Below are 13699 nucleotides of genomic sequence, written 5' to 3' on the forward strand. Positions count from 1 at the left end.
AGTTCTGACTCATATAGAGACCCTGTGGACAACAGAATGAAACGCTGCCCGGTCCTGTGCCGTTCCACAGTAGTTACTATGTTTGACCCCACTGTTGCAGCCACTGTGTCAATCCATCTTGTTGAGGGTCTTCCTCTTTTTTGCTGACCCTCTACTTTACCAAGCATGAACAATAACAGCTAGTGATATAAAAATCCACACAATCCATTTGTTTTGCTAAATATGCTATATCATGCAACTTTATTTCTTTTTCAAAAATTAGTCTGTTGATTTAGTTAGGGCCTCAGGGGCATAGATGATTACTCACTGACATAGTCAGGACATTTATTCAGGGCACATCTTAATTTTCCTTGTCTTCTTCAGAAGAACTGCAGGAATGCCTGCAAGTCTTGAAGTAATGTGAATCTAAAATGCCTTTACTGAAACTTGATTCCTTGGGCCAGAGGAAGGTCCTTACTGTAGTTGATGGTACTAGAGGAAAAAAATGAACAAAATTAAATAAATGATAGTACATGCAGAGTATTTCCATTCCATTAAAAAACATAGTAGATCTATATATATTAACAAGGTAAGATGTTCAAGTCGCAAATATGTGAAGAAAAAAATTAGGATACAAAACAATGTTAGTATGTATCATTTTATTTAAAAAAGAGGGAGAGAAACAATTGCCTAGAAATACATATTACACAGGTTATTCACAGTTTTCCTTGAGCAGGGCATAAAATTATGCAGGCTGTAACTTTTCTCCTTGTATCTTTCAATAGGTTGCACTGAATTATCAGAAAAAATAGAGGTATTTCCATTTTGATAGAAATAAAGTAAGAAACTATACTTTGGAAAATAAAAGTTTCCCTACTAACTAGTCACCTTGTTTTTCTCCTGAAAGGAGAAGTGTTTCCATTAAACAGGTTCCAGAAAGACCATACCTAAATATGTTTGCCACTCCAGATCTCCAGTGCAGAAGAAAAGTAAAAGGGACACATCTGACTTCAAAGAGTGGGAATGGACAATCAATGTGGATGTGTCTGCAATGTAACAAGCCACAGCCAAAAGCACCTCAGAAATTCCTGACAGAAATAAAAGAGCTCAGGCTATTAGGACTCAAGGTCAAGAAACGCACCCGAGGTCACAGAGCTAGTGGGAAGCAGTCAAAGAACGAGCATGTACGTCTCTTCGTTCCTCACTCTGTGCTCTTTCTACAACATGGCACTGCATGGGCTTGACCCCACAATCTCTGTTTCATTGCAACTCGATAAAAGGGGGAGGAAAATAGACTAAAAGTAAAAGAAACAACTCCCAGTCAAAGCCTCTCTGGAAGACCCTCAGCAAGCAGACTCCCTAGCCAGCTATGTGTGTCCCAGGTGAATGAGCTAATCTACTTTCAAGGGTCGCACTTACTACTTCAAGAGCTGGGGTACCCCAGGCCTGCATGCCCACCTCCATCCGTCTCCCTGTTTTATAGTCTTCAAGGTGGTAACCATATCCAAGGAGAAAATGAAAGAGGCAGCTCTTCCACTTTCTCCTGCTGGTTGACCCCAGGTGTCCTGCTCCTACGCCATCTCCGGGGTATCAACCAACTGGATGGTTACAGTCTGACGCTGGGCACTAGCTGAAGTCAGACAAGAAGGGTAGAAACAAAATAGTATAAAACGGGTGCTCTGGGAGGAGACAGCTGTGAAACACTAAGAAAGAAAAAGGAAGTGAAACTGCACGAAGACAGAGCAGAAAGTAGAAGAGGGTAAGAATCCGTTCCCAAAGGCTTTACACTCAAACCCGTCTTCCCAAAGTCTTTTGCTTACCAAGTAGATCTTCTCATATACTGTTTCCAGGCATCACTGCCAGACTCCCTTCCACCACCAGTATGCTTTTCACCTCCTGAAGGAATACAAAATAATTTCACATTTTTGAGCAGCTTCTTTCCATGACAGTATTAAAAGGAGACCAGAGCTGCCCTAACCAGTTACTATATCCATTTTCCCCAACATATATTTAGCCCAGACTCTCTCCTCTGCCAACCCTTGCTGATTCCTGAGCGCCTCCCCTGTGAAGGGTGCTATGCTATGCCTCGTGAGGACACGAGAAATGAACATCCAGGCAAGGAAATGAGAGATAAACAGACAATGCTGACTCCGCTGGATGTGCAAAAAAATCTTACAAGGTATGGATGAATGCTGTAAAGGTTCACAGGGGGAAGAAATCACTCCTGGTTTAGTGTACAACACAGACATGCTAATACATATGCATACACACAAATAAGCAGTAACTAATGTGCCAGGCACTGTGCTACTTGACATAAAATATCTCCAGTACTCCTCTTCAAAGGAGCCCTGGTGGCACAATGGTTAAGCACTTGTCTGCTAACCAAAAGGTCAGTAGTTTGAACCCACCAGCTGCTTTGCAGGACAAAGATGCAGCAATCTGCCTCCATAAAGATTACAGCCTTGGAAACCCTATAGGGCATTTCTATTCTGTCCTATAGGGTTGCTATAAATTGGAATTGACTTGATGACACCAGGTTTGGCTTCTTTTACTCCTCTTAAACAAAAAAACCTGTTGCCATCAAGTTGATTTCAACTCATGGCAACCCCAAGTGTTACAGAGTAGCACTACTCTGTAGAGTTTTCTTAGCTGTAATCTTTATAGAAGCAGATCACCAGGCCTTTCTTCTGTGGTACTGCTGGGTGGGTTCGAACTTCCAACCCCTGGGGCTGCACTTTAGAGAGCTCCAGATATCACAAACAGTGAAATATAAAGATTTTTCCCTTCATTTTAGTCTACTAAGAACGTGTTCTGTAAGTTTTATAAGCAAGAGAGTGAATGTAAATTATGGGAGAAGTACAAATTAGTCAAACTGGAAGCTCCGGGACAGAGTATGTGGGGCTCAGAGCATATGTGGGATGTGGAGAGAAAAATCACAGGGAAACAAAAGAGCAGCATCTAGGCACATGACTGGTAAATGGCCCCTTACGCTAATAATAAAATTCCCTAAGTAATAAGGGCGGCTCACTGTGCCTCAATTGTTTTTATACAAACAAAGTAGTTTATGCTAAACACCAGCCTTCCTTCTGGGAGTCTGGAATCTTGGTAAGTGCTAGGCAGAGGGTGCCTACATTGACCAGCTCCAATAAAAACTTCAGGCACTGACTCTCTAATGAGCTTCTCTGGTAGACAGTATTTCACACTTGTCACAACATTGCTGGAGGAATTAAACACATCCTGTGTGACTCCACTGGGAGGACTCTCAAGCTGGGTGCCTGGTTTCCTCCAGACTTCCTTTTGCAGATTTTGCTTTGTAGCCTCTTGTTGTAATAAATCGTAGCCATGAGTACAACTATATGCTGAGATCTGTGAATCCTTCCAGCCGATCACTGAACCTGGACATGGTCTCAGGGAGCCCTAGCACACTAACCTAGAATTTTGTACCAGCCATACTATTAATCAAATACAAGGGTAGTATAAAGCCATTTTCAGAAATGCAAATTCTGAATTGCATTTTCAGAAATGTAAATTTATCTTCTATGTACTCTCTTTCATATGCCTCTAGAGGATGTGCTCCACCAAAATGAAGGAGTAAACCAAGAAAGAAAACATGAGATCCAGAAAATAGGGGAGCCAACACAGGAAAACAAACAAATGAAATTCCTACGATGATAGCCAAGGGAGATCCAGGGGTAAAGCTGTGCAGCAAGCCTGCAGAACTACAAGTCCAGATCATAGTAAGAGGACAGAGCACTCCACAAGGGGAGAAAAAGGGAACTGATGGGCTGGACACTGTGGGAAATTATACTAAGTAGACATTGGAGGGTGTGAGCCAACTTAACAATAAATACACAGAAAATCAAGCCAATGAAAAATTTAACTGAAAGGAAAAAAACAGTTCTATAAGAAAACAAATTATAGACAACTACATGAATTCAACAAGATTAATATTCACACAGTTATAATAAATCAAATTGATGAACCAAAAATTGTGATAATATATTAGAAGATACAGAAAAGTGAAGGATTTAAGGTTAATAATAGGGGATCAAAAAATAATTTCTGAAGTTGTCAAATCTGGAGACAGTAGTTAAAGCATAATATTTAGAATACTGAGATAAATTTACTTTTAGTTTTAGCAAGAAGTATCACAAAGCCGCTGCCTCTGAGAAAGGAGGAGGAAAGTGTGGGCACAGAACTGATTCTTCCAGTACAAGGCTAAAACAATTTTTATACACACACACGCAGACAGAGAGATCCACCTTTAAAAATAAAATTAATTTTAAAAGTTTAAATAAAGACTAGTCAATTGGAGAAAGCAGGCAGAAACTGGAAACGGATTAGTTAAAGATTCCAGCAGGAGCAGGTAAGATACGCATGCATTCAGATGACTACATAGTGGAGGGTAGGAGCAAGAGGCTGAACTGAAAATAGAGGCTTTAGTCAGTAGTCAGCATACTGAATAGTAACTGTAGTGTTTGATCTAAAAATATAACAAGACTTCTACTAATAAGCTTCTTACATGTATTAATACATGTTTGTTTTGCTTCTATATTAAAAAAAATCAATCTGTTCTTACTATACTTTGGATCCCTTTTATTTATTTTTATTGTGGTGTGTATATAACAAAAAAATTGTCATTTCAACATTTTTTACATATACAGTTCAGTGACATTAGTTACTTTCATCATGTTGTGCAACCATCACCACTATCTATTTCCAATGGATCACTTTTAATAAGTAAAATTAATTGATTGCTTTTTAAGCTATTACTAAATTTAAGCTTTAAAAACTCAAGGTTTACAACAAAGGGAATGAAAAGAAAACCCATAAGCTAAAAGAACTCAGCACAGAAAATTATGCAGAACAAAGAAACCATTAACACCACAAAAAAGCATAACAAAACGGCAGGAGTAAATTCATACCTATTCATATTCACACGGTAATGTAAATGGTTTAAATGCACCAGTCAAGAGACAGAGGGTGGCAGAATGGATTAAAAAAAATGACCCATTAATATGTTACCTAAAAGACATACACCTTAGACACAAAGACACAAATAGGTTAAAAATCAAAGGGTAGAAAATATATATCTTAAGCAAACAGTAACCAAAGAGAGGAATGGCAGTAATTATCTCTGATAAAATAGACTTTAAGTCAAAATCCATTATAAGAGACAAGGAAGGGCATTATATAATGATTAAAGGGTCAGTCCACCAAGAGGACATCCCCATAATAAATATTTACACACCCTATGACAGACTTCTGAAATACATAAAACAAATTCTAACAGAATTGAAAAGAGAAATAGGCAGTTCTACAATAATAGTAGGAGACTTTACCACACCATTTCAATCATGGACAGAATAACTAGAAAGAAAACTCAACAAAGATACAGAAGATCTAAATAACACAATCAACCAACTTGACCTCATAGACATACACAGAACACACCACTCAACAGCAGCACAGTACACATTCTTCTCCAGTGCACATGGTTCATTCTCCAGAACAAATCATATTTTAGGCCACAAAGCAAGCATCAATAAATTCAAAAACATCAAAGTAATACAAACAGAAAGAACAAGGAAAAAATTAAATATATGGAAACTGAATAACAGCTTCCTTAAAAACTACTGGGTAATAGAAGAAATTAAAAATGAAATTAAAAAATTCCTAGAATCATCAGAAGAGGACATGGAACCAGGGATATTATAGCTGATGTCAGATGGATCTTGGCTAAAAGCAGAAAATACCAGAGAGATGTTTACGTGTGTTTTATTGACTCTGAAAATGCATTATACTGTGTAGATCATAACAAATTATGGATAATATTACAAAGAATGGGAATTTCAGAACACTTAATTGTGTTCATGTAGAACCTGTACATAGACCAAGAGGCAGTTATTTGAACAGAACAAGGAGATACTGTGTGGTTTAAAATCAGGAATGGTGTGCATCAGGTTGTATCCTTTCACTATACTTATTTAAAATTTACTGTTCAAATAAAATCTTCTACCTTTTGATTATTAAAAAAAAATTCCTAGAATCAAATGAGAATGAAAACAGCATACCAAAACCTTTGGGATACAGCAAAAGCAGTGCTCAGAGGAGAAATTATAGCAATAAATGTATACATCAAAAAAAGAGGAAAAGGCCAAAATCAATATCTTAACCCTACAGCTTGAACAAATAGAAAAGGAGTAGCAAAAGAAGTCCAGTCACCAGAAGAAAGGAAATAATACGGATCAGAGCAGAAATAAATGAAATTGAAAACAGAAAAACAATAGAAAGAATCAAAAAGACTAGGAATTGGTTCTGAGAGGATCAATAAAATTGACAAACCACTGGCCAAACTTACAAAGGAAAAAAATGAGAAGATGCAAATAACCAAAATAAGAAATGAGATGGGTGACATTATAACAGAACTGAGATAAAAAGGATCATCATAGAATATTATGAAAAACTGTACTCCAACAAATTTGAAACCCTAGAAGAAATGGACAAATTTCTAGAAACACACCACCTACCTAAACTAACACAAATAGAGGTATAAAATTTGAACAGACCCATAACAAAAGAAGAAACTGAAGCGGTCATTAAAAAAAAACAACTCCCAACAAAGAAAAGGCCTGGCCCAGACAGCTTCACTGGAGACTTCTACCAAACATTCAGTAGAATTAACACCAATTCTACTAAATCTATTCCAGAACATAGAAAAAGAAGGAATACTCTCTAACTCATTCTATAAAGCCGGCATAACCCTGATACCAAAGTCAAAGATATCACTAAAAAAGAAAATTACAGACCAATATCCCTCATGAACATAAACACAAAAATTCTGAATAAAATTCTAGCTAACAGAATTCAACTGCATATCATAAAAATCATACATCATGACCAAGGGGGACTCATACCAGGGATGCAAGGATGGTTCAACATTAGAAAATCAATGAATGTAATTCACTACATAAATAAAACAAAGGAAAAGAAACACATGATCATCTCAATCGACACAGAAAAAGCATTTGATAAAATCCAACACCTTTTCTTGATAAAAACTCTCAGCAAAATAGGAATAGAAGGGAAATTCCTCAACATAATTAAGGGCATATATGCAAAAACCAACAGCCAACATTACTCTCATATAAGGAGAAATTATATAAGAAAGATTGAGAGCATTCCCCTTGAGAAAGGGAATGAGATGAGGATGCCCTTTATCAACACTCTTATTCAGTATTGTACTAAAGTCCCAGTTACAGCAATAAGGCAAGAAAGGAAAATAAAGGCTATCCAAATCAGCAAGGAAGAAGTAAAACCATTCTTATTCACAGATGACATGATTCTATACACAAAAAATTCCAGAGACTCCACAAGAAAGTTATTGGAACTAATAGAACAACTCAACAAAGTGGTAGGGTAAAAGATCAATACACCGAAATCAGTTGGGTTCCTCTACATTAACAAGGAGGACTCTGAAAAGGAAATCAAGAAAATAATATCATTTGCAATAGTCCCCAAAAGGATGAAATACCTAGGAATAAACCTAACCAGGGACAGAAAAGACTTACTGTATACAAGGAAAACTATTAAAACACTACTGGAAGAAACTGGAAGAGATCTGCATAAATGAAAACACACTCCACGCTCACGGATTGGAAGACATAACATTGTGAAAATGTCAATACTACCAAGAGCAATCTATAGAGATAATGCAATCCTGATTCAAATCCTAACAACATTCTTTAATGAAATGGAAAAACTAATCTACAACTTTATATAGAAAGGAAGGAGGCCCCAAATAGCTAAAGCAATGTTGAAGAGGAACAAAGTAGGAGGGCTTACACTTCCCAATCTCAAAACTTACAACACAGCCATAGTAATCAAAACAACATGGTACTGGTTCAATGACAAACACATAGAGCAATGCAATACAATTAATACCCAGAAGTAAATCCATCCATCTAGGGCAGCTGATCTTCGACAAAAGGGTCGAAGTATATTCAACGGAGAAGAAATAGTATCTTTAACAAATGGTGCTGGTAAAACTGGATATCCATATGCAGAAAAATGAATCAGGATCCATACCTTACACCATGCACAAAAACTAACTCAAAATGGATCAAAGACATGTTAGAGCTAAAACTAGAAAGTTCCTGGAAGATAACATAGGGACAAAACTAAGGGACCTAAATTTTCGGCATAAAAAGCCTATCAAACACAACTAAAAGTTCATGAACAACAGAAGATACATTAGATAACCAGGACCTCCTAAAAATTAAACACTTATGCTCATCAAAAGACTTCACCAACAGAGTAAAAAAAGAACCTACAGACTGGGAAAAAATCTTAGGCAACGACATATCTGATAAGCATCTAATCTCTAAAACACATAGAAAACTTCAACAACTCAACAACAAAAAGATGAACAATCCAATCAAAAAATGGGCAAAGGACATGAACAGACACTTCACCAAAGAGGACATTCAACAAATACATGAAAAAATGTTCACGATCATCAGTTATTAAAAAAAAAAAAAAAAAAAAAACCCTGTTGCTGTCAAAGTCGATTTTGAATCATAGCGACCCTATAGTACAGAGCAAAACTGCCCCATAGGGTTTCCAAGGAGCAGCTAGTGGATTCAAACTGAAGACCTTTTGGTTAGCAGCCTGAGCTCTTAACCATTGCTCCACTGGGTCTCCACAGCATTAGTCATTAGGCAGATGCAAGTCAAAACTACAATGAGATACCATCTCACCTCTGCAAAAATGGCAGTGATTTAAAAAAAGTGCTGCTGAGGTTGTAGGGGGATTGGAACTCTTATACATTGCTGGTGGGGTTGTAAAATGTCACAACCACTACAGAAAACAGTATGGCGCTTTCTCAAAAAGCTAAAAGTAGAAATACCTTATGATCCAGCAATCCCACCCCTAGGTATATATCCTAGAACTATAAGTGCAGTGACACGAATAGACATATGCACATCTATGTTCATTGCAGCATTATTCACAATAGCAAAAAGATGGAAACATCCTAGGTGCCCATCAACAGATGACTGAATAAACAAATTGTGGTACATACATATAATGGAATACTATGCAACTATAAAGAATAATGAATCTGGAGGACATTTTACTGAGTGAAATAATTCAATCATAAAAAGACAAATATTGTATGGTCTCACTATTATAAAAAGCCAAGAATAGGTATACACACAGAAAGCAAAGTTCTTTGATGGTTCCAGGGATAGGGGGCAGAGGGAGGGGGAATCACTTTCTAGATAGTAGACACTTGTTACTTTTCGTGATGGAAAAGTCAAGATCAAATATGGGTGAAGTCAGTACAACTTGACCAAGGTAAAAAAAAGGCACTAAGAAGTACACAAGACTTAGTTCAATCAAATATACAAGACCAAATGGCAACTCCTGCCCAAAAGCCAGACAAGAAGGCAGAAAGGGACAGGAACTGGACAATGGACACAGGGAACCCAGGTGGGAAAGGGGGAGCATGCTGTCACATTGTAGGGACTGTAACCAATGGAACAAAACAATATGTGTATAAATTTCTGAATGAGAAATTAACTTGAATGGTAAATTTTCACCTAAAGCGCAATAAAATTTAAAAAAAAAAGAAGTACATGAGAAAAAGGGACAATTTCGGTAAATGCTATAACATACAATTTTGCAATAACGGTAAAAATAACCAAAAAATATGTGTGTGATTACATAGGTAGATGTGGATGTGTATAAGTGTATACAAAGGCATAGATGAGTAAATGCACATGCATGTATAGGTGTATCTGTAGGCCTATGTATATACACATTTGTATGTGCTGCATATATATCCACATACGTAACAAGCCACATGGGGGCACTGTTACAGAGGCCTCCTAGACATAACCAAACAACTCGCAGCGTTGGTTTACGGGGTTAAAAGGCTTGGGATCATAGTAGTAGGGGACAGCTTAGTCAATTGGCAAAACATAGTTCACAAAGACAATGTTCTACATCCTAGTTTGGTGAGTAGTGCCTGGGGTCTTAAAAGCTTGCAAGCTGCCATCTAAGATACAACTATTGGTTTTTACTTGTATGGAGCAAAAGAGAATAAAAGAAATCAAAAGCTCAAAGAAAAAACAAGTCCATGGGACTAACAGCCCACACAAACCATAGCCTCTTCTAACCTGAGACCAGGAGAACTAGACAGTGCCCAGCTACCATTACCAAACATTCTGACTAGGGACACAATAGAAGGTCCCAGATAGAAAGGGAGAAAAATGTAGAACAAAACTCAAATTCCTCAAAAAAGCCAGACCTACTGGACCGATAGAGACTAGAGGAAGCCCCAAGACTATAGCTCTAAAATAACTTTTGAACTTGGAATTGAAGCTATTTCTGTAGGTCACCTTTCAGCCAAATAGTAGATTGGCTTATAAAATAAAAAATATCACCTGTGAGTAATATGCTCCCTTAAGCAATTAACTATATGAGACTAAGCTGTCAACATTTACCCAAAAGCAAAGATGAGAAGTCAAGGAGGGAAAGGGAATATAGATCAATGGAAACAGAACAAACACAATGCAGATAATCAGAATGTCGACACATTGTAAAAATTGTAACCAATGGCAGGAAACAATTTGTATAAAAAATTGTTAAAGGGGAACCTAATTTGCTGTGTAAGCTTTCACCTAAAACACAATAGTATATTATTTTAAAAAAAAAAAAAACAAACCTCAAGGCTTATTAAGAAAAAACAGGAGCAGGGCTTAGTGAAAAGAAACAACGTAACATTTTCTCTAGTGAAGATAAAGCTTATCATTTACTGCTTTGCAAATAAAACCCAGAATATTTTGTGTGAACTTTTCTGGCTCTAAAGCAGGGGTTTTAATCTTTTTTGGGTTTTGGACAGTGTCCCCAGAAAGCAGATGTCATAATTTCAGGGGTTCACATACCCCATGTAAAACCCCACTTCTAACAGAATGCTGTATCAAGATAGAACACAGGGCCCTAGGCATTAACTCTGAATATGGAATAAAAGCTCTCATGCATTTAGATTTAATAAAATTATTATTTCAGAATACAAGCTGTGTTTCAGTTTTGTGGTCAAACTTTTCTTAAAGCCACTACTGCTTTTCCTTTGCTCCCCTACATGGGAGACGAGAAACAATTCTCTACATACCAAATGCACCTCCAATCTCAGCCCCATTCGTTGGAACATTGACGTTTACGATGCCACAGTCTGATCCTTTAGGTCTGTGTGTAAAAAGGGAGGCATAGTGACAGCAATGTACAGGAAATTAAAAACAATCAAAAAAGAACCCAAGCAAACAAAAGCTCTTAAGACTCCCAATACTAAAACTGCACTTTCAACTCTGACAGTTCCCTTTTCTTTTTTTAAAGTGCATTCATCACACAAACCTGATTTACACAAATTTTCAAAACAGATAAAGATATACCCAAGCCAGCGGAAGATTCTTCCCAAATCCTTGGTAAAGACACTACTTGAAAGCCCCTGTTTTACTTCATTATTCCACGCAAAGGCGTCGTCTTCATTCTAAAAGGAGAGAGATTAGAAGTTGTTAGATGATAGTGTTCAGGTCAAAGTTCACTGATATTAAACCCATTTCATGAGATGTACCAGAATAATTTTAGTGCACATAAAGTTCACATTTTAGTAATTCTATGTTTCTCTTACATAGTGTTTTGTGACTTTTTTCCTCTAATTGTACTTTATTGAGAAATAAATATTAGTAACATTCTTCCATTCAGCTAGCTATATAACTGCTAACATTAATGGAGTGCACTGACTTAAGAATTTTTCATGCATAAACAAAAAACACAAAACCCACTGCCATCGAGTCGACTACAACTCATAGCGACCCTGTAGGACAGGGTAGAACTGCCTCGTAGGGTTTCTAAGGAGTGGCCGGTGGATTCAAACTCGACCTTTTGGTCAGCAGCTGTACTTGTTTAATCCTTACCCTATGGGACAGGTCTATAACATATAAATTTTACAGATAAGGCAACTGAGGATGTGCTCTCCTAAAGTGAAAGAGTAAACCAAGAAAGAAGACATAATCCTTAATGAGAATATTTTATCTCTTTGGAAGAGGTTAAATATTTACCCCAAGGTCTCATAGTCACACACACACAAATACAGGTTAACATACACATATACACGCACACACACACACAGTAAAACATCAAATTACTATTCTCTATAGTCACTATATGTGAAAAGATTATAGATAATTTAAAGATATGAAGAAATGCAACCATATAGTTGCAACATGGTACAATTCTCATTATCCTTTAACTGTTAATCATGGCACATTCAAACCTTGATTTAATTTCTGAGTCTCAAAACTAATCCTACATACTTGCTGGCAAGGCTAGTGTCTTAGACCCTCTGGTTATCTTCACCTGTTAAAACCTGCATAGCATGTCCTCTGACACAGGCTGTAACTGTAGATCTTTAGATTGCCTCACATTTTCTCATTTTGTCTGCCAATACTTAACAGCAGACTATCCAACTCTCCACAATTCTCGTGTGTAGACACTGCCTTGATGGTCCACAGGAGAGGAGGACTCTGCATAAATTCCAGCGTCACTCCTCTACCCATCTTGGTTTCCTGGGTAGCTAGGCTGACATGCTTTACGGCTGTAAAGTGTTCATCTCATCATACTTTTTCCTTAACCTTCAAATTTTAACTAAACAGAGTGACTTTCTAAAACCTCCCTAGAGGCTAATTGAGTGAAACATAATATACCTTCATTTTCCCCTAGTCTTTTCATTTGTTTCAACATTAGACTACAGAAAAGAGAGAATCAACTGTTACCTTGAATTTAAAGACATAAAGAATTGGAGCAAAAGTTTCTGTGTGCACGATAGATGCGTCATGGGCAAGACCTGTCACAATTGTCGGTTCTACATAGTTCCCAGGGCGATCCATGACCTTGAGTAGAGAAATAAAAAGAATTAAAGCATTTTGTTTTCTAGTGTTGAGATCTAGAGGACACAACCTTTGCATATACTTATGAGAAAAATATTAACACTATTTACTAGGTGAATTATTTCTCCAAAATAACTTCCCATTATGAATGAAAATTACCTGTTCCTACTACTGGTTCCAACTTAGTTGTTCAGAGAAAAATAAAAAAAAAGGAGAACTCAGCAATTGAGGTCCCTGCCCTGTGTCACAACCAAGTTAGGCTGAAAAAATGTCATGACAAGAAGTTGTTATTTTTTCAATTAATATAATTTTAAAATAGGTAATCTACACCAATCGTACAAAATCAAAAGATCCACAAGAGTATACTGTAGAAAATCTCTCAACCAATCTCCATGTAACCAAATTACTAGTTCCTCTCCACTTACCTAATGCTCACCTCTCTTTCTATAAAACAGTTTGATGCCCACAGAAAGCCGCTTTGGCTGAGGGTCGACTCCCTAGTGTGTCTCTATAATTCTCGTACCATTTCAGCTGTACGTTTACCAAGAGTCAACTGTATTTACTCCCAATCCTCTGTCTGCCAGCTGTATTTGTTACTGTAATGCCATACTGCAGTATGTCGCTTAAATAAATATTACACAAACAAAAAAAGAAAGAGCAATTCTATAAAGATTAAGCTGATTGCTTTGGAAAAACTCAATGTAAGTGAGTAACCAAAAAAAAAAAAAAAAAACAAACACACAGCTGTCCAAGCTGTCCAATTAGACGTG

General features: G+C 37.1%; 1 protein-coding gene across 1 annotated transcript in view; it reads right to left on the reverse strand.

Annotated features, from left to right (window-relative positions):
* Positions 1-217: 217 nt before the first annotated feature.
* The window catches only part of ALDH7A1 (aldehyde dehydrogenase 7 family member A1), a 40624-nt gene continuing 27142 nt past the window's right edge, over positions 218-13699 (reverse strand). Inside the window, exons 14-18 of the mRNA XM_004384289.3 lie at positions 12816-12932; positions 11433-11530; positions 11156-11229; positions 1800-1875; positions 218-471 (exon numbers count right to left, since the gene is read on the reverse strand). Coding sequence (XP_004384346.1) covers positions 417-471; positions 1800-1875; positions 11156-11229; positions 11433-11530; positions 12816-12932 — 420 coding nt within the window. The 3' untranslated portion in view covers positions 218-416. The remainder of the gene's footprint in view (positions 472-1799; positions 1876-11155; positions 11230-11432; positions 11531-12815; positions 12933-13699) is intronic.

Source organism: Trichechus manatus, unplaced genomic scaffold, assembly GCF_000243295.1.
Source record: "Trichechus manatus latirostris isolate Lorelei unplaced genomic scaffold, TriManLat1.0 scaffold00121, whole genome shotgun sequence".
Classification (NCBI taxonomy): domain Eukaryota; kingdom Metazoa; phylum Chordata; class Mammalia; order Sirenia; family Trichechidae; genus Trichechus; species Trichechus manatus.